The following is a 26,397-nucleotide window of genomic DNA, read 5'->3' as shown; positions in this document are numbered from 1 at the left end:
GGCACCCCAGGGCTGTGATGGCACTGGGTCCGTGCCCATCAGTGCAAACCTATAGGTAGACACATATAAACTGATTTTAATTGACAGGTTTCTTAAGAGATAAGGAGCCAAGCTGAGGCTGAGCTTCCCCAGAGCTGTCTGCCACCCCTTGGGGATGCTCGCAGTGTTCCTGGGGCATGGGCAGGAGGGGCAGCACCCGGTCTGGCCTCCCCAAAATCTTCCCCTGCTGGTGCGTGGCACAGCCATGGCCAGTTCTGCGTCCCCATTGCTGGCACACCTGAAGCCTGTGCTGGAGGCACCAACGCGGGTGGCTGGGAGCAGCCCTGCAGCCAGACAGGTGCTTTGGGGTCAGGAGGAATGGAAAATGGCAAATCAAGTCCCTGTGCCCTGCTCAGAGCAAGACGTGACCCCTGCCTGCAGCCCTTCACCGCTGCTCTGGGCTGCCTTTCTGCCCCACAAGCTTTGGGGTTTCTCTGCTGCCCCATGAGCCACCTGTGGGTGCCTGCCCATGGGACCCTGCACCCCATAGGGCTTTTGGGTGGGCAAAGGGTGCACCTGGGAGCAATGGGGCTGGAAGGGCCTTGGGGAAGGGGAAATCCTATTTCATGGGACCAGCACAGCACTGGGAGGGAATGGCGAGGAGGGAGTGGTAAGCAGGGAAGCATGTGCCCTGGGCAGGCTCTGTGCCCGGTGCGGGAGCTTGGGGACAGTGGGGACAGACGGAGGAGGGACAGGAAAGCGTGACCGAAAGCGTGTGCCGGGAGGGAAATGCAGGGTCCAGCTCTCCCGGCCCCGTACGGCCTCCGGTATCCGGCCAGGGCGAGGGGCCGTGGCAGGACCTGTGGGGCTGGGGACAGGCTGGTGGCCCGTGTCGGGGCTGGGTGGCTTTGGCAGGTGGCTCTGCCCCGGGAAGGGGAGGAGGCTGCGCGGCACTCCCAGCCCGGCCGGCATCCCTCGCCGCCGCCCCGCGATGCTCCAGTCCCGGCTCAGCCTGGCAGCGGCGCAAGCAGGGAGGGCACCCTGGGTGAGTGCGATCCCCCCTTCCCACCCCGCTGCTCCCCATTCCCCTACCTGGCCCTGCACACCCCCCCCAGCGTGGGGTCCCCCCATGCTGCACCCCGTCTGTGGGTCCCTTCCTGGGATAAACCCGGATTTTGCCCTAAATCTCCCAAATTCAGCCTCCTCCGCCTTCAAACTTTAAGTCTCTAGGGCTGAGCCCATCCCCGTGGGATCGTGGCTGCTCAGCACCTTCCTCCCCACTGCTGGGCTTTCATCCTGGGAGGTGCGCCCCGGGTTTGGGGTGACCCTTTTGGGTGGGTGGGCGTCAGCTGCCTGTGCATGGGGTAGAGCTGCTGGTGCTGCAGACACTGGTGCTCGGGGGCTGGGGGCAGGGACACAGGGTGGACACCCTGGGGAACAACAGCGGTTTGTGGGGCCGGTGGATGGATGGCATGCGCTGGGGACCGTGCCTCTGTGTCCCTTCCTGTCCACGCCTGCTCCAAGGCCCTGGCAAGATGCGAAGGTGCACAAGGGCACAGAGGGCACAGAGGGGTCCAGGGTGGGTTGGCAGAGGGGCACCGTGTCCAGGGTGCGTCAGAGAGGGGTCTGGGACCCACGGGGAGGGAAATCTGTGGGGCAGTTTAGGGCAGTGGCCCCCTCAGGATGGGTCCGCAGCGGTGTGTGGGGAACTGTGCCCCCCTGCCAGGGTGGTCATGGCTCCTGGCCCCCAGCTAGGACCAATGGGGAGAAAAGGAAGTCTCCACTCACCCCGGGAGACCTGGCCTGGTCCCAGGGCTGTTATTTAGGATAGGGGATCCCAGACAGCCCCCCCACGTTCCCTTGGGTGCTGGCTGTGCACCGTGCAAGGGTGCAGGACATGAATGGTGCCCACCATCCCTGCACACCCCTAGGGAAACCAGGCTTTGAACCCAACCAACACGGCTCCCCAGGACAGCTGTGTGTCCCCACTGTCCCCAGCCCTGGGCCAGAGAGGGGTGCAGACAGCTGCCCCAAAGCTCTGGGGTCTTATCCCCTCCATGGAAGGAGTGAAATTCAGGGAGGGGGCTGCTATGAACACAAAGGGTTTGGATGTCCCTGCTCCTACCCTCATGTCAGAGGAGGTACTTCAAGGACTATTTTGGGGTCATCGTTGGGTCTGGCAGAACATCCCCAGCATCGTCCCAGGGGCATTGCTGCCGCGAGGGCAGCCCCAGCTGAGCCTCCCTGTCCTTCCCTGCAGCCTGGATGAAGGCATGGAAGAGGACAACCGGACAGAGACCTGGCACCGAAGCCTCCAGGCAGTGCTTAATGCCTTAAACCAGACGCTGCATGGGGTCATCCTCTGCCCCACTGACCGCCCTGCCACCACCACTGCCACTGCACGCAACGCCAGCGCCCGCCCGGGCCGTCCCGGCCGCAATGACAATGCCTACATGTACATCCTCTTCGTCATGACGCTCTTCGCTGCCACGGTGGGGAGCCTCATCCTGGGCTACACCCGCTCCCGCAAGGTGGACAAGCGCAGCGACCCGTACCACGTCTACATTAAGAACAGGGTCTCCATGATCTGAGCCCGGCCCCATTGCCTTGTCCCCTGGGAGCCAGTGGGTTTGGGGTCATGTTGCTGCTGCGCATCCTGCTGCTTGCAGGATGGGGCAGCGCTGCTGGCCATTCCGGCCCCAAAGCTGCTGGGAACCCCCTCCCCCGGTACCCCCGTGGAGGTGCTCAGCCCCGGTGTGAGCAGCACGGGGACATCCTGGCCGGGCTACAGCTCCTGTCTGGCAGGAGCTGGCAGGGTGCGATCCATGGGCAGGTCCCGGTCCCGCAGACCCACCTCAGCTGAGCCCCAGGGCACGGGGATGGCAGGGGCAGTTCCGTTCCCACCATGGCCTGCTGAGGCTGGCAGGGGTCTTCAAGGAGAAAAATTCACTATTTCCCTGCTCAGACCAGCCAGCATAGACCTCCGTGGGCTCCCACCAGCTTTGTGACACAGGCTAGCGAGCTTGGCTGGTGCTAAAACCCTGTAATTTTTGAGCCGGGCTGGGCCTCGCTTTTCTGGCGGGGAATTAAAGGAGGTGGCAGTTTCCAGTGGGGTTGCGTTTGCTTCTTTAAGCAAAGTTGGTGTCGGGGGCAATCCGTGGGGCCTCCCTCCATGCTGGCACCCTGCTCTGGATGCTGGAGCCCAGAGGATGCTGCTGTAAGGGCTAAACCTGCTCCCTGTGTGCTGCTGAGGTGGCTTCAAGGGCAACCCCTTGGTGGCATCACAGTCCCCAGCATCGCAGCTGCTATGATGGGGCAAATCTCTCATGCTGGAGCAGGTTCCCCTGCCAGCTTTGCAGACCCCGATCCCAGGACACGAGATGCTTTCTCCCTGCCACCGTCCGGGGAGCATCGTTCGAGCCATGGGCACATACTGCGAGCATGGCCCAAGCCTGGCCGGAGGCATCTGGCTCTGCGTGTCCCCAAAGGTCTCTCCGGGCTCCGGATGGTGATGCCGGAGTTTTTCCTGCTTCCTTCCTGCTGTCGACTGTAGCTTTGGCCTTTTGTACTGCAGGTCCCAAATGTGTTTTCCATGGGGTGAGGGCGCAGCGGCGGACGGGAAGGGGATGTTCTCGGGTCCTGCTGGGCTCCTTGGCTTCAGCTCCGCTATTAAGCCAGCTGGGTTTGGGACTGGCCCATGGAGTGGCTGGTGTCCAGGACAGTAAATGTCCCCATCCTTCAAAACAGGCTGTGGAGCAGTGCCGGTGACCCAATCCCTCGCATGTCTTAACATGTTAATAATGGCATAATTAATGTCTTTAATTGCAGCTAGATTAGCTGGCCCATAGGGGCCTTTCCACCTGCATTCAAAGGTTAAACGTGGCTGCGATGCCTGAGTCCAAGCAGTGACGTCAAAGCAGTGATGTGAGCGTGTTTGGGGTAGGGCTGGAAACCTTGGCACCAGAGGCACCGGGACGGCAGCACCTCAGTGACCAGTTCCTGATTTCCCATGCCCTCAGCCTGGGCACAAAGCCCAAGGTGGGGGGGTTTGGGGAGCCTTCAGGGGCTGCCCACTTTGGGGCTGAGCTCGCTGTGATTTCTGAGCCGGGCACATGATACCAGAAGGGCTTTCTGGGGGCATGGGGGCAAACGCCACCAGCATCCCCCGGCACCTGGCCCAAGCGGGAAGTTGCTCGAGAAGCTTTGCTGTGTTTGTCTTGCAGTTGCAGCCCTGGGAAAGGAAAATAAACTCTTTATCTGCAAATAAATCGGGGGAATCAGGCCAGGTGCGAACAGCCTTGACAGCAAGCCTCTGCCAGGTTGGTTTGTGCAAGCACACACCATGCTTGGGTTTCCTCCACCTCCACGGTGTTTGTCTTCCTCTAATACTGGCTCCTGCAGCAGGATGAGTGGCAGAGCAGCGGCTGGCACCAGGGCCAGGATGGGGGTCCCTGTGACGGGGTGGGTGCTAAATGGTGAGTGTGGTACCCCAAGCCCCCTGGTGGTATGGTCTTCTTGCCTCTGCTGACGGCCACTGGCCCTCCTGGGAGAGGGGGTGGCTGGGATGGATCTGGTGACCCCAGAGTCCCTTTTGCTGCTGTGGCCTGGAGGGGACAACCCTGTTACAAGGTGGCATGTCATAAGAATTGGAAAAAAATGCTGCTTTTCCTTAATTCAGAAGACCCTACGTGGGAAAAAATCCTCCTGCAAGACATAGCTCCTGCAGTGATCGTTATCCACCTGATTTCCGATCCATCAGCTGTTCCTTCAGTCTGTCCCTACCTGCGGTGGGGCTGGGGGGGATGCCCTGGCTGTCCCCACCCTAGGGCCTCAGGCTGGATGCCACTAGGCTGGGTGACGAGATGCCAGTGCCACCTTGTGGCAGCTGCCTCAGGGTCTCTGTGCCACAGGCACCTGCTCCTTCCCCGGGGCGCCCTGGCCCCTCCGAGGGCAAGAGCAGCCGCGCTTGCTGTCGCTGGACCTACAGCTCCTGGCTGGCTGCGCTTGTTCCTGTGGGACTCGTGGCCCCGGGCTCACTGATGTCCCCTTGGGACCCACAGCTCCAGGCTGGTTGGGTGTCCCCTTGGGACCCACGGCTCCAAGCTGGCTGGTATCCCCTTGGGACCTACAGTTCCAGGCTGGTTGGGCATCCCCATGGGACCCATGGCTCCAGGCTGGTTGAGTATACCCATGGGACCCACAGCTCCAGGCTGGGGGGTGTCCCCTTGGGACTCGCACCTCCAGGCTAGTTGGTGTCCCTGTGGGACCCACAGCTCCAAGCTAGCTGGTGTACCCTTGGAATCTATGGCTCCAGGCTGGGTGATGTCCCCATGGGACCCATGGCTCCAGGCAGGGTGATGTCCTCTTGGGACCCACGGCTCCGGGTCAGCTTGAGAAACCTATCCTCAGCAGGGGTTTGCACTGGGCTGCTGAGGATGCTCAGAGGGGTATGGGGGGAGGACAGATTTAGGATCCTCCTGAAATTGTTTTGCTTCAGCTGCCAGGGAAAGGATTTCATGACTAATTAGGTATTCATCCCAGAACTCAGAGATTCCTTGTCAAAGCCACTGAGGCTCTGACCTTGCTCCCTGAGCTGCAGCCCCAGGAGCAGATGGTTTCAGGGTAACGCTCATGCGGTTAGTTTTAACAGCAAGGAGATGCACTTGTCCATGCAGAGAGAAGAGCTGGGGAAGTGCTGGCCTTGGCTGTATCACTAAACTCAACCATGCAAATTGTAGCCGACTTCATTTGGGTTTTAAGCAATGCAGCTAGAAAAACAAAAAAATAGGTCTCATGGGAGGCCAATTTATTTAAGATATTTTTCCTTGGCACACAGCAATGAATCATGAGTGAGACAACATCTGTAGCACTTTGCCTGGTACTTGGAAAAGGATATTGAAACATGGTGTGCATGGAAGGTTCAGGCTGACCTTGGCTTAGTGAATCAATGGTTGGATTGTTGGAGTAATGGGAATTGTGGAGGCCTGTTCCTGGGACTGCTTTGATGCTGGGCATTTTGATAACAAAAGTGCCATGTGAAACAGTAGCAGTGCAGGGACCGATAGCAATGGTATTGCTGAGCGATGCCAGCGGGTATTGGGGAATGTCTAGCTGACAGCATGAGGTGCCTCCAGCAGTCTGTGGTATGCTGGTTTTACCAAAGTGGCACAGCAGGACTGAGGTATGAGAAGGTGTCTTCAAGGGAGCTGCTTCTCTGAGGGTTGATCAGTGCTTGGTGGGAATCCTGCGCTGCCGATGGAGTGGGCACGTAGGAGAGGCTTGGGCTGCTAGCCTGGGAAGGTCATGCTGCTCTCCGATCAGGTGTGCCGAGCCAGGCTCCCATGCACAAATGCTTATTTGCAGCCCATGGGAGACAGGGGTCACGATGGGGAAAGTTAATCTTTGGGAAACATAAAAAAAAAAAAAAAAAAAAAAAAAAAGGAGGGGAAGGGAAAGTACTCCTCGTTCATGGTGGGGCAGAGAACTGCTGGATGAGCATCCCCTGCACTGCAGCAGACAGATGCCGGACAAGCATCCCCTGCACTGCGGCAGATGGGTGCCAGACAAGCATTTTCCACGTTGTAGTGGGGGGTTCCCCTGTACTTTCCCAGGGTAACTTCCCCAGGTCCCTCCTGCCCTCCCTGTAAGCTGTTCTTGCTGATTATGCTCGTTGTGCTGGCAGGAGCATGCTGTGATCTGGGGCAGATGCTGCAGCATGATTTGGCTGGTAGTTTTGGTGCCCAGAAACTGCTGGATAATGTTTATTTGCTAATGAAATGACTGTTAGCTGCTAAGGAGTGCTAGCGAGCTCTATTTGTCCCATGCATAGAGCCAAATGCTACTGAAGTGAGGGGTGTAAAAGCTGGGGAGGGGACTAAGGGGAGTTCATGCCTCAGTGGCAATCGCTATGCACAAGGAATGGGACATGGAGCTGTAACGGTGTCCTGGCTGTGCAGGTGCAAGGCTGTGGGCTCAGTGCTGCAGGTGTTGGATGAAGGCCCTGCAGCACAGCTCACAGCATCCTACGGAAACATGGGCAGTTTCAAGCAGTGACATTGCTTATTCATTATTGCCCATCTTCCTCTGGAGGGAGAGCAGAGATGATGTCCTCCTGTGAGGTAACTCAATCAGCCCTGCTTGGAGATGGGCTTGGCCATCTTAAAAGCTTAAGAGGATTTTCTGGGAGGTGATGAGGCCACTGTTATAGGAACAGGGCTACTCCTGGTCATACAAGCTCTTCCTTCGGGTCAGAAACCCTCACTGTCCAAAACACATCCATTTCTTCTAAATATATCAGTCCCTCTCACCAAAGATGCAGCCAGTTCCTACAACCTGCCTTGCTGACAGCCCTGCAGTGTCACGGCTGGAGCAACACCCTCGTGCAGAGGACAAGGAAACAAAAGTGACTTAAACCAAAGAGCCTGACCCGTTCAGGAGCTCTGCAGGAACTGCCACATGGGGCCAGTCACTTGAAGTCCTCCGTGGCCCTTTTCCTGTTTTCCACCACCCTGCTGCAACGGATGCCCATCCATCCGAGTTGCCTCTCTCGCACCCAGCTGGTATCAGATGGTTTAGATAAAGATGTGGGAAGCCAAATTAATTATCTGCGGGCATGAAAAACATTTATTATGCCCCTCTCAGTTTTGTGCCTGTCTGAGCGAGCCCCCGTCCAGCCCCTCTGCGAGCTCGGGTTTGCGTGCTGGCGCCTCGACGGCGGCAGAGGGAGCACCGGTTCCTGACAGCTCTGTCTCAAGGGGACGCTGAGCACAGAACCCACCTCTGCCATCTCCCTCTTCCCTCAGGTAGCTGTGATGTTTGCTGCTGCAGCATTTTTCACTCACAGCCCTTCACTGAGTGGCGCTGGGCACAGCTCCCGCTTTTTTGCCTAACCCAGACAAGTCATTTAACGAGCTTTTTCTTTTAGAGCACATGATGGAAAAATGCAGCGTTCAGGAGACTTTGGCTCTCTGAGCCTCCGTGCGGAGCACCATCTCCCTTCCCCAGTGTCTGGTACCACGGTGGCCTGCATGTGTGCTGGCACAGCTACCTGGGTGCACTCCCAAATTGGCACCAAGAGCTGCCAAATTAATTACCGGAGGAGTTCTCAGCAGGCAGAGTCTGGATTTGGGGGCTACATTGGGGACTACATCTTCCTCACGGGTAAGACACAGCCCCAGCCTCCTTTGCACCACAGCTCTTCCAGCAACGCAGGTCTATCTGTTTGCCCCTTTTTCTGCTCCTTTTTTTCCTTTTCTTCCCCTGTTTTTATCCAGGTAAGGGGAAAGGGAGACCTGGGGTCAGTCCAGCTGAAGGATGATACGCACATGATAGTAAGAAGCTGTAGCAATGTTATCAAAAGTCTGGTCACAGCTAATTGTTGGGATGTGCGATCACAGGGCAGTTCAGCTTGACGGCCCTATGAGTACCTACAAAACCTGCACTATATGCTAAGAAAAAGCAGCATTTCTTAATAAAGATCAAAGCATCATTTATTTTTACTGACAATCAGGAAATCCCAGACATGCAGGATCTCATGTACCCTCCTTGCAGAAAGTTTGCAGTGCAAATATTCTCAGTTCCACACAACTTACCCCATACTTTGGGATTAATTGAGGGGATAAATTGGGCTGAAAAGCCTGATCTATACTCCTTTCTTGTTCTGTCACCACAGGAAATGGGGCCATCACATCTCTTTTCTGCAGATGGATGCGGCTTGTGGACAACTACCCAGCAGAGCATGCGTGTGGGCTATTAATACCTAGAGGGGAGGATTAAAAATAACCATGTCTGTGTTTGGTTTCTAATTTATAAAGGACGGGCATTGATGTATGAGGGGACTGGTGATCAAAGCCAGCTTCCCCGGGTGCTGAGGCCTGGGTGAGCAGGAGGCATAGAAATTTCCCGCAATGCAACAGCAGCCCTGGAAGGAGCCCGTGCCCTGAGCGAAGGGAAGATGTGGAGAGCTGGATCAGTGCCTGCTGCAGAGGGGTGTGGGGATGGGGATGCTCACTGCGGCCTTCCCGCACCCACGCCTGGCACACCAATCCACCACACTACTCAGCCTCAGTAAATACCATCGCCTCTATGTGCAGTAGTTGATTAAGCCCTAGATTAAGTGCTTAGTCACTGGAGCCTATAAAATGTTTTTTATCAGCTAGGACAAAAGATTAGGGTGGGGAGAGGTTATGAGCCTCAGTTCCTTTCTGCTTGCTGGCTTGGGGCTGTTGCCTCAGACGCGTGCCCACAGTCAGAATTGGACTTGCGGTGTGTTTTCGGCTCCAAGCTGCCTGTTATGAAAGCTCTCACCGTTTGTGTTTGCAGGCTGCGGCATGGCCCCTGGACTGGGGAGCCGAGACTGCAGGAACAGTGAGGGGAGCTGCTCCCTGCCCTCCCTTTGGGCTGAGAGTGGAGGTTTCCAGCGGCTCTGAGCTGCGCATTACATACTGCTTTTAAATCATGGATATTTAGGCTGTTATGCTCCTGAGGAAGCCAAGGAGTGTGTTGTCAGTGCTGGAGGGTGCAGGATCAGGCCTTCCCAGAGCTGACATCGTGAAGTGCCAAGCCAGGAGCAGCCACAGAATATGAAAGCCATTTCCTAATCTCAGCGGTCCCTGCTGCATCCTCCCCACCCGTCAGCCCACTCCCTTTCTTTGTGCTCTGCCTGCAAAGCACCTGCACTACTTCTGCAGGACAAAGCACTTTCGCTGCTTTGACCCCAGATCAGATTAAAAACAGCATTTGGGCCCCAAAAGGCACCTGCCTCTCTCCGTGCAGCATGCTATCAGCTGGCAGGGATGTCATTGCTGCCTGCCTTTCTGGCGATACGCTACTTTCAGAGAGGGAAATGAAAGGATGGGAGTTGCTGTGTTATAACCAGGTAACTCAAGAGGCATAGGAGAACATGGTGTCCAGGATACATAAATAATAAAACAAAAGATGTACCGCAGAGCAAGGGCATGCATACCACTGGCTGAGAGGCTCGCAGCGAGCTGGAAGGATGCACAGCAGTCATCTCGCATGACCCCGGCTCGCTGCAGAAACCAGGGGCAGAAAAACAACCTGGAATATTGTGGGAGCTCTGGGCCATTTGCAGATGATCAGAATAAACGGTGAGCAGTAAAATTGCCATGGAAACACTGTACCAGCTGGGGTTCAGCCCTCAGGATCTCAGCACAGGGCTGGGCAGAGCTGTGCAATCAACAGAGCTAATCCGTTTGTTGTGGGTGAGGATTTGGTCTCAGTACCAGATTGCCGAGGATGCTAGCATGACTGTACAGATGTTTTTTAATTTTGATGTGTGGTGACATCACTGTGTACTTAGATGTCCTTCTGCAGGAAAAAAACATTCAACATATTGGTAAGAACAAAATATGTGCATCGTTGTTCAGGGCTATGATACTGAGACGCTGCACACCATACCCTGCAGGAGGATGGATATACATTTAACCGTGCAAAGGGGCATGGATACGTTCTTTACTGCCAACTTGCATTAACTGCAAATCCCAAACAGGAGCTCTGTGTTATTAATGAGGCTCTATTAACTTACACGATTTTGTTTACATTAGAAGCAAACGCTCATTTTGGGGGCACAGAGAGTTATCTGCCATTTCATAGCTGCAACTCTGCTACACGTGGGAACTCTGGGTTTCATAACAGCGGTACACGGAGCAGGGCCTTTCCCAGAAAGCAGGAGTGACAAGTGACACAGTCATACATATGTATGTGTGGATGCACATGCTCATTTTGGCGAGGAAGAAGTCATTCCCTCCAGCTGAGCCCCGCCACAGTCCCTGCTGGCTCTGGCAGCTCCAGCCTGTCAGCCCTTCTCTGCCCAGCCTGGCTCGTATTTATTACTGGCAATGTGGCCTCTCCTGTGGTTTTTAGCCCCCAGACTGTTCGCTGCTGCTCAGTTTGGTCTGAGCATGCCGCGCCTCAATTAGGCGGAACGATACATGAGATTGAAAACTTAGAATCGTTGGCTTGCTTTCCCTTGCAGATTAATTTCCTATTTTCTGGCTTTCCTCCACGGCCATAAGGACTAGAAATTTTGACGTTAGTAACAGATGAAAATAGAGATTTCTGCTAGCAACGTGCATGGCCAGTGAGTGCAGGGAGGCTCTGTGATCACCCCAAAGTGCCTGGGAGAGCTGTGATGTGCTGGGTACCAGCGCAGCATGGTCCAGAGTCATGCCGGCTTGTTATTGCTCTCTGCTACAGCACAGAAGCAGATGGGACTCAGTTTAACTTTCCTGTAGCAGCATAATCAGCTTTAACAATTCTTCTGGTGGCTGATTAACCTTCAAATACATTGGACTTTGTTGTCATCTCCCGTGAGGTCAGTGTTTTCTCCAGGCCAACACAGCAAATCTCCATAAGCGCAATCAAAGTCATATCTCTTACAATCTTGTTAGATGATTGCCCTGCTCTGGAGTTGCTTGTGCTACCTGACATCTGTGGTGCCTCGGAGCTAGCTAACCAAAGTCCTCTCACAGGGAAATACTTGGAAACTAGATCGTCACTCTCTGACTTTGGATGCATTGGTGAGATCCTGAGAAGCTTCAAACCCTCCACGTAACAGGCAGAGACTTTTATCCCCTATAAGGCTGTATTAGGTGTTCTTCAGGGAAATAATTATGGAGGAGCACTGACATCTGAGAGAATAGTAATTCTCCTATCTAGACATATGAAAGAAACATCCCGCTTTTAATCATGGCTGTATAGCTGAGTGCTGATAACGCAGGGTGGGGCACGGCTGCCACTGTCCTGCATGAAACCACTTAACGAGGTTCAAGGTTTTATGTACAGAAAGAGCCTGCCTGTTCAGATGGCAAAAAAAAAAATCACCATTCAGAATAACTTAAAGCTTTCATTAAGCACCTAGGGAAAAAAAGGAGGCAAGAGCTGAAGCATTTGAAGTAAGAAGTTCCATTTTAACAACACGTCTTACTGCCTTCCCAAATGGCTAGGGTTTTTGTAAGAAATGCTATTTGGAGAGGTATTTAACAGGGCCATTGTCTTTTTCTGTGGAGAAAACAAAGGTTTTATGGGCTGCAGCTCCTGTAGTGCTGGGCTCTGGCCTTCTTTCCTTGAAGACAAAACACAAAGGAGGAGAAAAGAGCAGCAAAGGTATGAAAAGCAGGTGCTGTGCCTCATGCTGACTCTCAGGTGCAAATTCACTGCAGGAGCCATCCCTGTCAGCTATTCTGAGTCCTGAAGAAATGTGCCAGCATCTGGCTGCTTGGGGCATGGCTTTAATCAGACTGCTGGGCCCAGCATAGCATCAGCGCTGCTACAGATGCCGCCTCTTTATGAGGAGATGAGCAAGAAGGAAAAAAAATGAGGATGGGAGAGAAAACAACATGGAGTGTAGGTGGCATCGGGTATAGATGCTCACAGGATGAAGCCAGAGCTGGTGGGAAGTGTGGAGCTGGGTGGTCCTGCTCTCAGGTTGGGCTGGCAGGGTCACTCACCTCTGGCTTGTGGTCCTGCAAGGCACAGGGCCCTTCCCTACTGCTCCACAGGCTCACTCCTTCTTCGAGCGTCAGCACTAAAGGATGGACCCCCCAAATCCACCTGGAGATGGGAGTATCCCACTCACTTACTGCTTGAGTCATCTATTATGCCAGATTTCCTCACTCTGACTTCAGCAGTGTCCAGACTCTTCTACTCCTTCTATACCAGAAACAACCTTAGGAGAGTCCTTCATTGATAACAGAAGACTTAGGTTGATTTACTTCCTTGTTCTTATCTTTATCTTCTGTTGACTTCTATCAGGAATCTCTTGTGACAGGCCAATTTAAAGGTTCAACTTCCCACACCCAAGTCAGACCTCTGGATCAGAGGATGTGTTTGTGTCTGTAGCCAAGAAAGAGGTCCCTTCAGGACAGGGACGTGAGAGCTTCGAAGGGGAGAGATGGTATTGAGGTTTCTAATATTTCTTATGATGGATCATCCCCTTCTATATTTACTGTTTTCAACCACATCCTTTGCTATGCTGCTTTGGTACCCCAAACTGCCTCCCCACATCTTTGTCATCTCTCCTTTGCATCTTCCTCTCTCCTCAGTCTCTCTTTCCACCTCCCCCAGGAGCCTGTGCTGCACACAGCCGTGGCATTTTGTACCTCCCTTCATGACTAGCATCCCCTGCAGCAATCCCAACGCCCTCTGCCCATCTTCCCGAAGCCTCATAGGCCTCTCCAGTGCCTGCTGTCACTATGACAACCTCTGCCAGAACTTGCAGCAGCATGAGGATGCTCTGTGCGATGAAGATGTGCTGTGGAACGTGGTCACGGCCACGGCCTTCTGCTCGGGGACAGGCAATTCAATTCGAAGTGACGCAGCCTGGGAAGGGGAGATGGGGGTTACCGTTTTCCCTCCAATGGAAAATGAATTGCTGCTGAAGCCCATCTGGAAATGGTTCTGAACAACGAGCTCGTCCCCTGGGGTAGCGCCGTTTGGAGGGCACAGATGATGCACTTGGCAGCGTGAAGGCTGCCTGAGAGGCTGGAGGAGGGGCGCAACCAGGGAGGATTTTAGCTTTTCCTCAAATAGATCACCCAGAGGCACAGAGCGCCTGTTTAGTGGGTTGGTTAAGAGATACACTGCACATTTCTTTCTGCATCAAGCAAAAGCAGGGAGCCTCCCCCCAGCCCCTCTCCGCCTCCAGCCTGAGCCTGCCCTCCCGCGGGCCAAGCGCTGTGCGACACCGATCGCCGACGGCTGCCCTCCCGAGGGGCCGCTACCGCCACCCCGGGGAGCCCGGGGCGGGAGCAAGACAGAGCCGGGGCCCCTGAGGGGTGCGACGCGGCCACCTGAGCGGGCACGCGGCGGGAGGAGTCAGCCCCCGCCGCCGGTCCCGCCGGGGGAAGCAAACCCGCGTCCCCCCCCAGCCCTGCCCGCTCCCCCTCACCCTGAGGCGCGCCGGGGGCGCTGCCGGGAGTTGTAGTTTCTCTCCTCCCGCCCGCCCCTCACTGCCACAGCCCGCGGCTGCGCCCGGACTACATGTCCCATCATGCATTGCCGCCGGCGGGGGGCCACCGCCCCGCCGGTGGGGTGGGCAAGGCGTGATTGGCGGAGTCGCGGCGCGGAGGCGGGGCCTCGGTTGTTGTCGAGCTGCGGCGGGCGCGGGCGGGGCGCGGCTGGCCGCGGGCGTGTGCGCGCGCCCCGTCCCTTGCCGGCGGAGGTGGGTGGCGCCGTTATTCTCGCTGGGCTGAGGTAAATAGCGGCCGCCGCGGGCAGCTCCGCGTAACCTCCGTCCTCCTCCGCTTCCCCCCGGTGCCGGGGCACCGGCCCGCCTCCTTTAGCCCTTCCCCTCCCTCAGGCGATGTGCGGTGCTGAGGCGGGCGTCGCGAAGTGAAGAAGAAGCGAAGCCGCCGCCGTTTGTCGCGTCCTCCCCGCCATCCGCCCACCCGTGGCCCCCGCCGGCGGCGACATGGGCGAGTGCGGGGCCTCCGAGGATGTCAACTCCAACGTGCTCATCGCCCGCAGCACCGGCGACGCGCAGCTGGACAAGGCGGTGTGGCAGTGGCTGAGCTGGGACAAGGTGGGTGTGTGGCGGGGGGCGGCGGGGGCACGCCCCCCTCCCCCCGCCCCCCCCCCCGGTGGGGGCTTCCCCCCCTCCTTCCCCCGGCGTGTTTAGTCACCGGTGCGGTCGCGCGTGCTGTCCCTCCCCATCCTGCCCGGTGCGGAGGGTGGCAGTTGGCCCCTTGTCCCTCCACGTCCCCTCGGCAGGGGCCTTTCCCACGGGGTCGGGGGTGGCAGGTGGCCTTGGAGCAGCCGCTGTGCGGGTCTGGCCGGCCCGCGGTGACAGTCTCCCCGGTGACAGCCTCCCGGCCCGGGGGGACGAGGCGTGCGGCCCCCGGGGCTGTGCCGGGTGGAGGGATGCCATGATGTCATCTCACACAGGGCTTATGGCACCTGCTTCGTGGTGCTGCTGCTGCTTCGGGGAGGCACAGACGTGTCTCTTGTGAAACCAGATGTAGGGGAGGATTGGTTAACGGCTTAAAACGCGGTTAGAACTCGGATGGCTTGATGTTGTTTCCCTTGGCTTCCTGAATTTAACAGCTTCCCTAGGGAAGAAGCAGGCTCCAGGGATCTTAAGTTCGGGCGTACTCCGCCCCTTTGTAGCTCCAACAGGGTGTCAGGAGGACTGCAGGCTTGGTTAGTTCTGATTAAATCATCCAAAGATAATTTGGGGCCATAATATTAATATGGCACTGGAGGTTATTTTGCTTAGGTTGTTGGAAGGATTACTTTTTCTTTTTTTATTTCCCCCAGCTGTTTTGACCAAACAGCATGGCCTGTGCTTTAAAACATTATCCTGGAGATGGGGAAGGGTAAATTACCAGTGCATCAGTGGTTTAGCTTTCTGTCTGTGGCTTCTTCCCCGACCCCACCCCCCTTTTTTTGCCTTTAATGAGAGTGATTGTCAGTGTGTTTATACTGTTTCCTCTTTAGTTTTGTCCTGTCAGGATCAAAGCAGGAGGGCTTAGATTAAACTCTATGTGACAGCCCTTCTGCTACTTGGAAACATGCTCTCTTCTTTCATTTTTGCAGGCATTAACACTTGCCATCTGCGCATTCTTCACTTAGAGCTGCTCTTGTGAAAATATGTTGCGAAAATTTCTGGGAATAGTGGCATGGGGGAGGGAGGGAGTGGAAGAGGGAAATAGCATTCCTGGTAACACACTTGATAACCCAGATTGAACTCTAGTAATTTTTTTTATATATAACTTCTGGTTACTGTATTGAAAGGTGTTGTGGTTTGTTTTTTTAAACAGATTAATATATGTTTATCTTAAAAATTTATGAAGTAGGAGAACACTACACCTTTTAACATTAAGGTTACTGGGGAAAAAATCTATTAAACCCAGCAATTTAATAATAAAACCAGTGAATATTACTGTTTCTGTAGCTCCTTCTGGGGCCCCAATTAACAAATAAAATACAAACTGAAGAGTCTGTTTTGACTGTACCTGTTTACCCTTGCTTCCCCAGGTGATAATCATAACCTTTCCTACAAGGCTGCTTGAACTTATTACTTGGAGAGATTTCAAAGGGTTCCTGTGAATTTTGAGAACTTGAAATCACCTGAAGGAGGACTGGGCGCTTGAGCAGGAGTGGGGGCTGCTTGGCCGGGGACATGGGTGGTCGTTCTGTAGAGGATGAAAGCAAAAGAGGTGAAGGTGTTGTGGGACGGGAAGGCGAGGAGAAACCATCAAGCATGGTGTGAGGAGGGATTATTTGTCCAATGACCTCATGTTTCACCACAAACCTAGGAAATGAGAATTCTGTAGGTTTGTTCCTTATCAAACAACTTGACAAGGAGCTGTTGGTCTCCCTGCTCCCCCTGCTCCAGCTTCCTGAGCTGTAGGGACTTCTGCTGCCTCTGATCAAGATAAAATCTATGTACTACATTCACAGCTGTATTTAGCTGTGGGGAGCTTTCGGCCTCTAACTTAATTGAAAATTACTTGCTGTAATTAATTCTTAGAGTTGTGCTCTTCATCCTTTTCAATTTGGGTACGTGTGCTAACCTCTTCTAAAACTGTAACTGATTATGGGCTGGGGTGTGGGTGGGTGGAAGAAACCTGACCATATGATGGTTGTTCTTTTTTTCCTTTCTCACCAGTATTCATCTTCATTAATGCTTCTAGCAGCTGGCTTAAGGGAAGCTGGCTAACTAAGTCTCCCTCCTTTCCCATTTTCCTTAATTGCTGTGTGTTTTGACACAGCCTTGGAGGCATAAGGCACCCACCCACCTTTTGTTTGGTCCTGACTGGTAAACTGTGTGAACAGTTTGTCGTTGTCCTACACTTTCTCCCTTTAGTTCCTCTTCATCCACTCTGACTTGCTCATTGTACTTCCACATCTGCCTTGAGTCTCCTGAAGGAGTCTGGCTTGTGTAGAAAGTTGCGTCAGAGCAGTTGTCTCCAAGAAAACTTTCTCTTTGGAGCAAATGTTAGAGTTTTTGACCTTGGTTGTAGTAATGATTTTATGTGCTTGTCTTAGGTGGCTTTATAGAGTGGCAGGAATATGCTATGTGCAGAGTGGCACAAAAATGAGGTGCGCTCAGTACAGCAGCTGAGCATTTGTTGTTTGTTGCAGCAGAGGGGGTTTCAGTGCAAGTCTGAGGGTCAGATACTGGTTGAGCAGCTGGTGGGAGAGAACAGTATGGTTAAGATCCTGACCTACTTAATGAAAAACATGGTCCCAAACTAAGAGTCATATCTTTGCCTGAAACTGAGTAAATAACAGGTGCCCTCTTGTTTTCCCTCAGTATGTCCTTGCTCTGTAAAAATCAAGCCTAAGCTCAAGCTGTTGGCTGCTGGTTTATTAATTAGCCCTGTAGGATCGCTGCCAAGACTCCCATTCCCCAGGCCTGCTCAGTGCAGTATAGTTTTGCATATATTCAATAAAGATAGGGAGGAGCATTTGTACCCAGACTGTGCCTGGCTGTGGCAGCTGTGGTGGAGTGCACCTGGGAGAAGGGATGTTTTGTGGTTATTACAAAGGCACTGTCAGAAAGTCACGAGGGGAAAAACTCGAATTAGTTCTCCAGGCGCTGTTTGTGCAAGCGTGTTTCACCGTACTCTCATTTTATTTTGCTAATTCATGAACTTGATGTCAGTGCAAAAATGTAGCATGGATAGCTTCCTGCTTGCTATCAAGGTGGCTTCATTGGTTATAGAACCATTTAGGTTGGAAAAGACCATTAAGATCATGGAGTCCAACTGTTAGCCCAGCACTGCCAAGGCCACCACTAACCCATGGTCCTAAGCACCACATCTACATGTCTTCTGAACTCCTTCAGGGGTGGTGACTCTGCCATGTCCCTGGGCGGCCTGTTCCAGTGCTTGACTACCCTTTCAGCGAAGAAATTTTTCCTAATACATAACCTAGGGTATTAGGGCTTTTTTGGAGTGCCCATCAGTGTTCTTCTAATTTTTGTGACATCTAAGATGTGTTTCAAGTGGAAATGGACTTGGTATTTAGAGACTAATAATCTGTTCCTGTTATTCAACTTGCAATATTCTTTCTTATTAAGACTTTTAAGTGAATTTTTAAGACTAAAAATGGGGAAAGAAAGTCTAGGAATTGGCCACAAGTGAGAAGATAAATTCTTTGAAATTACATGTATGTGTTGCAAGCTCTAGCATTAAAATGGGGAACATAAACCTGAGTTATTTAAATAGTTGATTCTGGGTAGACTGGGTTGCAAACCCTGTTTTGGTACAACCAATACCACTCAGAGTGCATAAACAACTTTGTGAAACAGGAGAAGCCCTGAAACAAGGCAAGTGCAGTGCTTTTGTGCCTGTTCTAAGACAAGAGGCTAAGTGACATCCATCAGGGTAGTCTTGAAACTTACGCTTTGTGGGATTACTGTCTATTGATAAATAAGCTGTACTGTGCTCTGTGTTGTCATCATGGAGGTGGGAAAGAGGATGGCTGTTCTGTGTTTAAACGCACTTAATTTTCAGATATCAGAAATCAGACTTCAGCATTAAGACTTAATTTGTACAGTTGGGAACTTTGCTGTGTTAGGTACCTCTGAGTTCATAAATGTAAGTATTCTGGGTGTTGCAGGATTTTCTGTGGTATTTTTAACTGCTGGCTTACACATTTCAGTCGTCTAATGCATTTAAAATGTTCTGAGTAGCAAGTGGGTTTTATTCTGCATCATATGAGAGAATTGGAGGAAGAAGGGAGCCTCACTCTTCCTTCTTGCTGTACTTCCCCCTTGCTACCTGCCTGAGCTGGCACATCATTCCTGCAGTTGTTCAGGGAGAACCAGGGTGGGTTTGTTACTGATTACACTTGATGCAGCTGCAGAAATGTCTTTCCTGACCCAAGAAAGGGGCCAGCACATTAGTGGGAGCAGTCTGTGAAGGTGAGAACTGCCTCCTTCAGCAGCAGTGAGCTATAAAGCATTACTACAACAAGTTTCAATCCAGTTCATTTAAAAACACATGCAGGAATGATTTAAAAAACAAAAAAGGAAGCAATTACATAAGGCTTTTTGTTTCTTCTTTTGTATTGGGCAGTATAAAAGAGATGGCTTGTCTGCTGGCCTGTGCAGGTGGCTCCTGGGGAGCCCTGCAGCACCGAGCCCTGGTGCCTCCCACCCACCCGGGCCCCTCTGTGTGACACTCGGATCTATTCAGAGGTACACTTGATGTGTGTGTGCGTATCGCATACTTGTATATACACACACATATTTAAAGATGCATAAATATAAGAAAGCAACAACCAACCCAAAAAAGTTACTGAAGAAGACAGCACAAACTGGAAGAACCAGATAATGGGTTTATGAATCAGGAACTTTATTTTGAGGAACTTTATGTACTTAAGGTGGGTGGTGTTTTGTTCATGGCTGCATGGTTTCTCTAGCTGCTGGTATGGAGATGATGGAGGGTATGTGGAGAGGTTACTTTTGTGGCTGTGTGGAGCTTCTAGTTACCTGTAGGACAGTGATGAGGTATGGAGTTGGTAGGTGGTGTGGAGATTTCTTTGCCCGTGGCTGTGAGGAGCTTCTAGCTACGAGGTGGTGGGTGGTAGGATAGAGAGATGGTTGGTGGTGTGGTGCTGCCTTTGTCCATGACTGTGGTGAGTTTCCAGCTGCCTGTAAGACCATTAATGGAGTGTGGAGATGGGAGTTGGTGCAGAAATCCTCTTGCCCTTAGCTGTGGGGGGCTTCCAGCTGCATGTAGGTCCATCATGGAGCATGGAGATGGTTGGTGCTGTGGCGTTCCCTTTGTCCCAGACTGTGATGGGCTTCCAGCTGCTTATAGGACCATAATGGGGTGTGGAGATCCCTTAATCTGTGGCTGTGGTGTGCTTCCAGCTGCCTGTGGGGCCATGACATTTGGAGATGGTGGGTGGGTGGAGATTGGAGGTCATGGCTGGTGCAGGGATCCCTCTGTCCTCAGCTGCAGGGAACTTCCAGCTGTCTGTAGGTCCATGATACAGTACAGGCTGGGGCTGTGTGTGTTTCCCTATCCTTAGGTCAGTGTCCTTGTAGAAAGGCACAGCACTCTAGCTGAGTAGCGGAAGCTCTGGTGTGGTTATGTCTGTATATGGGGCTGCAGCTGCCAAAGAGGGGAGAATCAACAACCAAAGGAGTCGCCTCCCATCTCCTCAGACCTCCCTGCCTGGGGTACTCCCAGCCTCCTGCCAAGGCTATCCATCCCGTGTCTCCCTGATTGCCAGGAAACACCTGTCCTAGGCCAACCATGCCACCTACCCCCTGGTGACACGGGCTGCTACCAGTGTTCTGGCCACTGCATTCCTAGTATTGGTGACAGGAGCTCGTCTGTGGCCCAGTCCACAGCTCTCCAGGGTGAAAGGATAGAAAGCTCTCTTTGCCCATGGCTGTAAGGAGCCTCCAGCTCCCTGCATGACTGTGATGGGATACAGGAAGGATACTTCTCTCTGGAGCCAAAGGACAGGAGCATGCTGTGGTCTCATCCTAACCGCTCTCTGGGTGTCTGGCTGTGATGCACAGGAGAAACAACAAAGGACAAACAGCTGCCCTGCCCTCCCTGCCTGGCACAGCCCTTGGTGTGCCCATCTGGGGCTGGCTGTGTCACCAACTCCCCTGTGACATGGGCCACTACTGATGTTCTGCCTGCTCTGACATGGCTGTGACATCACCAGGGCTGGCACATCACTGTGACAGGGACCATTGAAGCAGGAAGAAACAAATATTGGTAAAATAATAATAGCAACTGATTGTGCTGGGGAGGGAAACTTAAGCAGCTATAGCAGTAATTTAAAGAGCAGCAGCTCAGCAAAGGTTAAAATAGAATTTAAAGCAGCAGATCCTATCTACTTCCCAGTTTTGAAGACTTATGCTGCTGAGATTTGTAGCTTTGAAGGCTAAATTCTGAAAGAAAAATGCTTGTGAAGTTGACTGGAGGTGATATTTCACACGTTTGAGGTTAGACATGTCCATGCCAGACCCTGCATCCGTGAGCTGCTGATGGCACTGAGACATCTCTGTGAGTCCTGCAGTTCACATTTCTTTCTTTGGCTGATACGAGCCAGGGATTTTGCCAGGGACTGTCCTGTGCTACGTGCTTCAGTTAGACACTGGAACAAAATACAGTTAATTAACTTCTGTCTCCTTGGCTCACCGCAAAAAGTATTGTGTCCTCTCTAACTGATGGGACCAGAAGCAGTGGGCATAAAATGAAACTTAGGAGTGTCGCTCTAAATACTAGGAAATGCTTTTTTTACTGTGTGGGTGACTGACCATTGGCACAGGTTGCCTAGGAGGTGATGGAGTCTCCATCCTTGGAGATACTTAGTAGCTGTCTGGACAGGGTCCTGGGCAACTGGCCTTCAGTGTCCCAACCCTCCTGATCAAGCAGGAAAAGATGCCCTCTGGAGGTCCTGTTTCACAAAACAAAATTCTGCTTTAATTTGTTTATATAAACTGTACAAAAACTTCCACAAAAATAGTAGTAGTGAAATGAATGACAACAGAAAGATGTTCTCTTGTTTACTGGATGCAATCTTGCTGTGACCCTCAGGAAGAGAAGAGAGAACCAAGTGAGATCTGTGTGCTGTGAACTGCCTTGGGCTGCAGAACAACACAGTGATGTGACCTGCTTTGCCCATCACTACTTCCTGTTTTGAATGCTGAGCCACGGAATTAAATTAAAGGACTTTGAGCTGTTTTGCTGCTCCTCTTGCCATTAGCGTTTGGTCTTGTGTTGCCTGTTTCTCAGAAATGTGACAGAGTCTCTAGAGAATTGCTAGTTCGGAGCTTTTTACAACACTCCCTCGCAGATACAGATTTCCAGGTTTTGGCATTCCTGAAAAGCCGGCATGATGTGCCTGTGTCGTCCGTCCCCCCCCTCCCCCTTGGAGGGAAGCAGCATGTCAGCAGTGCGGTCTGCACATGCTTTTTGCGATATGGTGTGGTTATAGTCACGCTGTTTGTGGCCTTCCACCCTCCAGGGTGGATGGGTACTGCTATGCTGCGTGGTGCTTGGCAGAGTGTGGCATGCGCAAACTCCCTGCCTCGGGTGCTCATTGCTTTTGTTAGTTCAGAGTGCTGGTGAGGTGGGGATTTTGGTGGCTTGAAGACTTGAGTCTGTGTACATGGGTTGTATAATGTATGGGGAGGTATAGGGACTTTGGAGACAGTACTGGAGGACTGTTTGTGTGTGGAGCAAAACTATTCCACTGTTTGCTCCAGACGGGCAGAATGGGTGTACACTATACCTAAAATGTTCTTTCAACCTGGCTTCCTCCACTCTTAAGGGCTCCCTGCCAGAAGTAGTCAACTGTTACAGAGGTGTTGTGGCTCTCTGAGGGACCAGGATTTGGGAACAAAACAGAACAAGACAAACTCACAGTGTACACATTGGCAGCGGTAGGGGATATTACGTAGGGAGCCTTCTACCTCTCAAGTACAGAACCTACAGCCACGCATTGAGGCTGCGATTGGCTCAACCATCACCTTTCCCTTTCCTACTGCAGTAACTAGTCTGAGTAACTGCTTGCCTACAGTTACCCAACTGGTTTTAACATAAAAATGTTGGTGGGATTGCTGACTAGAAACCCAACACTTCTTGCTTAACAAGAGAAAACGAGAACCTACAATTTCTAAGAGCAATTGTAAATGAGAGCTTGATGCAAGTGCCACTGCTGGTCTTAAGTTGTGTATGTAAGGTGATTAGCTATACCAAAGGCAATGCTCTGTTTATCTTCATTCCTGTAGATGGGTACTCCGGTGTGTTTGGATCTTAGGGGCTGACCCTGATTTTTATTTGAAAGAAAGCTTAAAACAATTGCTGCTTAAAAACTAAAGGCTGGCTGGCAAAGCTTGATGCACATAATTTGTGGCTGTCAAGTTTGCTCATTCTAACCAAATTTGAGACTTTTTTCCTTTCCCCCTTCTTCCAGGCTGCATATGCAGAGTATCTGCAAAGCAAAAAATGATGGCTGTGGAAGTTGTAAACTGCTACTTATTTTGACAGGATATTAGCTTTGAAACCTAACTCTGGCAGTAAGTATAAACATTATTAACATGATTGGGCGCAAAAGAACCAGTAAGAAATACTCCGCTAATGACCTTGTCCTTTAATTCTCCAGTTCTTTCAGGTTATGTATCCTGGTGAGCTACAAAAAATGTGTAATTCTGTCTCAGCACACAACTGTGCAGTATGTGGAAAACTGAAGATGAAGAAGCTTAACACTGAATTCAGCAGAGAATGTATTTTTTTTAATAAAACCTCAAGCCTTTCTTAAACATGCTGATGTTGCAGAGTCTCAACTACTGCAGGATATGACCCCATAGTTATGCCTTACGTCTGATTCTGGCAGTAAACTTTAAGTTTACTTTAAGTACTTGTTTAAAGTATACCTTGTGTCCCCAGCAGGCTCATCGCCTTCCCTCTTCTTAAAAGCCATTATAACCACTTTAAAATTTAACTCTACAGTACCACTAATACAGGTTACGTGAAGTTCCTGACTGAAAACTAAAGTCAGAAAAAATAAGGTAATTTGCAAAAAAAAAAAGTTTTGAGGAAGTAGCACTAGCTTTCTAGAGGTAGCATATATATGTTAGTGTAATAATTTTATAGGAAAAAATAATGCAGAACTACTTTTTTTTTTCTGGTGCTGGTGTAACTGCAGAACTACATTTAGACTGTTACCCCTGCAGCAGCTTGTCTCTGTCCTAAATGTTTCTTGTTTCCTTTTCTTTGACAGTGAATCTGAAGTACTGAAGGGCAGGTTCTGATAGTCAGATTCTCCCTCCTCCTAGCTTGTTAGTAATGCAAAACCCCACACTCTGTGAGAATGAGAGGACTCCCTGAATATACGTGGTAGAGTCTACTTGAAATGGGATAGGAAAACGTTGCCTGACCTCTGGCTGCTCTTTATTTCCCATGTATCAAATGGCAGGCATCAAAGCTATTTAAAAATTAAGAATGCTTCACAAATTTACATCTTAAAATGGTAGATTAATGTCTCTGAAGGCACTTGCATTGTATTTGTAGGTGCTGCTGGATTGGGAAATAGACAGTTAAGGGCAGAGCTGCTATTCAGGGGGAAGTAGACAGGCTGTGGGAGTGGAGCATCAGGGACATCAAGTTATAGTCAGTGAGGACAGGCTGCAATTGAGAAAAAGGAACCCCCTGTAGTGGTGTACGAGGCACGGGCTTCGCAAGGATGGTGAAGCAAAGACCTTTATTGTTAGTTAGTTACAGCTTTTATAAGTTTATACTCTGTACATGTGCTGCTAAAAGCTTTATTATTGGTGAAACTCTTACTGTCCATGTGCCCAGCCGCTGTTCACTATAGGTGACTCTGCTGTTCCCACTGTTCCCTTACCTTCTGGAGGCAAGGTCACATTCCCCCTTGTTTCTGTCTCATCCGGGTTTTTTCTCGTACTCCTTCAAAGTTATTTACATCTTTGCTGCAGGACCACAGCTGCACATTATCAATGTCAAACCCACTGTCTCCATCCTCTATACCCTGTGATGATGCAGGCTGGGGCTGGGCGCTGCCGAGAAGGCCCTAGGAGGCTCTGCGGACAGCATGTTGACCAGGAGCCAGCAGCTGCCTCTGACAGCAGAAGAGGTCAGCAGCATCCTGGGCCATTGCAGGGAAAGAGTGTTCTCTTTTTGCTCAGTGCTAGTTAGCCTGCATCCAGATAGCATGTCTGCTTGTGGGCCTCCCAGTATAAGATAGGTATTGACAAACTGGTGCAAGTTCAGCAGAGGGGCTTCTTGGGGGATGGGGCACTCGCCCTGTGAGGTGAGACTGAGGGAACTGGTGGGTGTTTTCTTGCTTATTCTCTCCACAGTTGGAAAGCCCAGTCACTAGCCAAAGGCACCTCTTGCCTTCCCTGTCCCTTTTCTTGCCCCAACAGTGTATATTCAGGTAGCACAAGCTTCTCCTTCCAGCCCCCTCTGGCTGCTGTCACCTTATCTACCACCTCCTTGCATGCTGCTGGTTGTGGCCAGGACCTCTTCCCCAGCTGGAGCAGGAAGAACAGCGTCTGTTGCCTCCTAATTGCTGCCTTGTTTGGCTTCCTGACCTATATATGTGTGTGTGGCTGCCTGTTGGACCTGTGGAAAGCTGTTTGGCTGGTGGCAGGGGTCTCACCATCCCTGTAGGATGTGGGGCTGTGTGTGTCTTGCCACTCTCCCCAGTGCTGTCCTCTGCTCTGCTCTCTGCCTGTGGGAGGTTGGTCCCTGTGGGCCTGAAGGACCCTGCAGTCTGCCAGATGCTTTTGCCACCAGTAAGAAGTCCTCTGAAAACCAGTAGCAGAGTGGGGCTCGGAGGCTTTGAAGGGTGTGTCTCTCCCTTCTTTGGGCAGTCAGTGCTGCTTCTGCCAGACAGTGCCAGGTGCTGGGCTCAGGCCTGCACATGTGTCCCTATTGCTGTAGGCAGACCCTGCTGAAGCCATGGAACTGAGGCAGGCTCAGCCTCTTTTTTTCCCCCCTTTTGTAATCACTTGCTGGTGTGGGATAGCACCTGCAGCCTAGCTACTGGGGTATTTTAGATTAATATTAAGAAGAAATTCTTTGCTGTGAGGATGGCGAGGTGCTGGCCCAGACTGCCCAGAGCAGCTGTGGGTGCCCCATCCCTGGCAGGGCTCAAGGCCAGGCTGGACGGGGCTGGGAGCAGCCTGGGCTGGGGGGAGGGGGCCCTGCCCCTGAGGGTGGGGGCTGGACTTAGATGGTCTTTAAGCTCCCTTCCAACCCAAACCATTCTGTGATTCTATATTACCCGCTCAGCTTCACGGGGCAGCGAAGGAGAAACCAGTACCTGGCAGTCAGTCCCCGAGCCTCTTGGGGTATCCCTGCCAGATGAGTCACCAGTGCTTCTGGAGTGGCTGGGTGACGCTAGGGAAGACAACAAGTAGTGTTGATGGGTTGAGGCTGTAGGCAGCAAGCTCACCACAGCGCCTCTGCCCTGGTCTCCCTGGCTCTGTGCCTCCAATAGTGATGGCATGCCTGCTGGCACAGCAGCTGGGGTCCCTACCCCGACCTGTGTTCCCTCGGCTGCTCTCGTGTCCATGAGTGCTTTAGTTGTTCTTCCAGAAAGTCTTGTTGGCCAGCAGTGCAGAGATTAGGCATTTGGTGGATATTGAAATAAATGCTACTTTCATATCACTGATGTCCACGTACTTCTTGACTTTAGATGAAGCACTAAATTCTGTGGGTTCTTCAAATTGCTAAATCCATGGGAATAATTTGAATTGCTTTGTAAGAGCTATTGGGGATGCAAGGATATCATAGAGCACTGCTTTTATTGAGGAATGACTATTTTCAAATAAAACAGCCGAGTTTGTTTACTAGGAAGCTTCAGACAGTTTTGTGTTATTTAGTTTGGGTGGTTTTCTTTTTTGTTGTTGTTTTAAAGGGGATTAAAAATAATGTCCAAATACTGTAG

The 26,397-nt window shown here is 51.9% G+C and overlaps 2 protein-coding genes across 5 annotated transcripts in view; both read left to right on the top strand.

Moving 5' to 3' along the window:
• Positions 1–723: 723 nt before the first annotated feature.
• KCNE3 (potassium voltage-gated channel subfamily E regulatory subunit 3) lies at positions 724–3,087 on the top strand. The gene is made up of 2 exons (XM_037378376.1): positions 724–1,024; positions 2,240–3,087. The coding sequence occupies exon 2, from the start codon at positions 2,253–2,255 to the stop codon at positions 2,568–2,570; it is 318 nt and encodes a 105-aa protein (XP_037234273.1). The 5' UTR covers positions 724–1,024; positions 2,240–2,252; the 3' UTR covers positions 2,571–3,087.
• Positions 3,088–14,065: 10,978 nt separating this feature from the next.
• PGM2L1 (phosphoglucomutase 2 like 1) overlaps positions 14,066–26,397 on the top strand; it is a 44,392-nt gene continuing 32,060 nt past the window's right edge. The window contains exons 1-2 of one of the 4 annotated variants that reach the window (XM_037376209.1): positions 14,066–14,161; positions 14,300–14,521. In XM_037376209.1, the coding sequence (XP_037232106.1) occupies positions 14,411–14,521 (111 nt within the window). In that variant the 5' untranslated portion in view covers positions 14,066–14,161; positions 14,300–14,410. Of the gene's footprint in view, positions 14,522–22,896; positions 23,000–26,397 lie in introns of all 4 variants that reach the window. The other 3 variants (XM_037376207.1, XM_037376211.1, XM_037376210.1) reach the window with 3 other exon arrangements.

This window comes from Falco rusticolus, chromosome 2 (genome assembly GCF_015220075.1).
Source record: "Falco rusticolus isolate bFalRus1 chromosome 2, bFalRus1.pri, whole genome shotgun sequence".
NCBI classification, from domain to species: Eukaryota; Metazoa; Chordata; class Aves; order Falconiformes; family Falconidae; genus Falco; species Falco rusticolus.
This window is presented reverse-complemented; position numbering and strand designations above follow the sequence as displayed.

Coding starts and splice junctions, on each gene's coding strand:
- KCNE3 (XM_037378376.1), top strand. CDS start 2,253: ATGGAAGAGGACAACCGGACAGAGACCTGGCACCGAAGCCTCCAGGCA.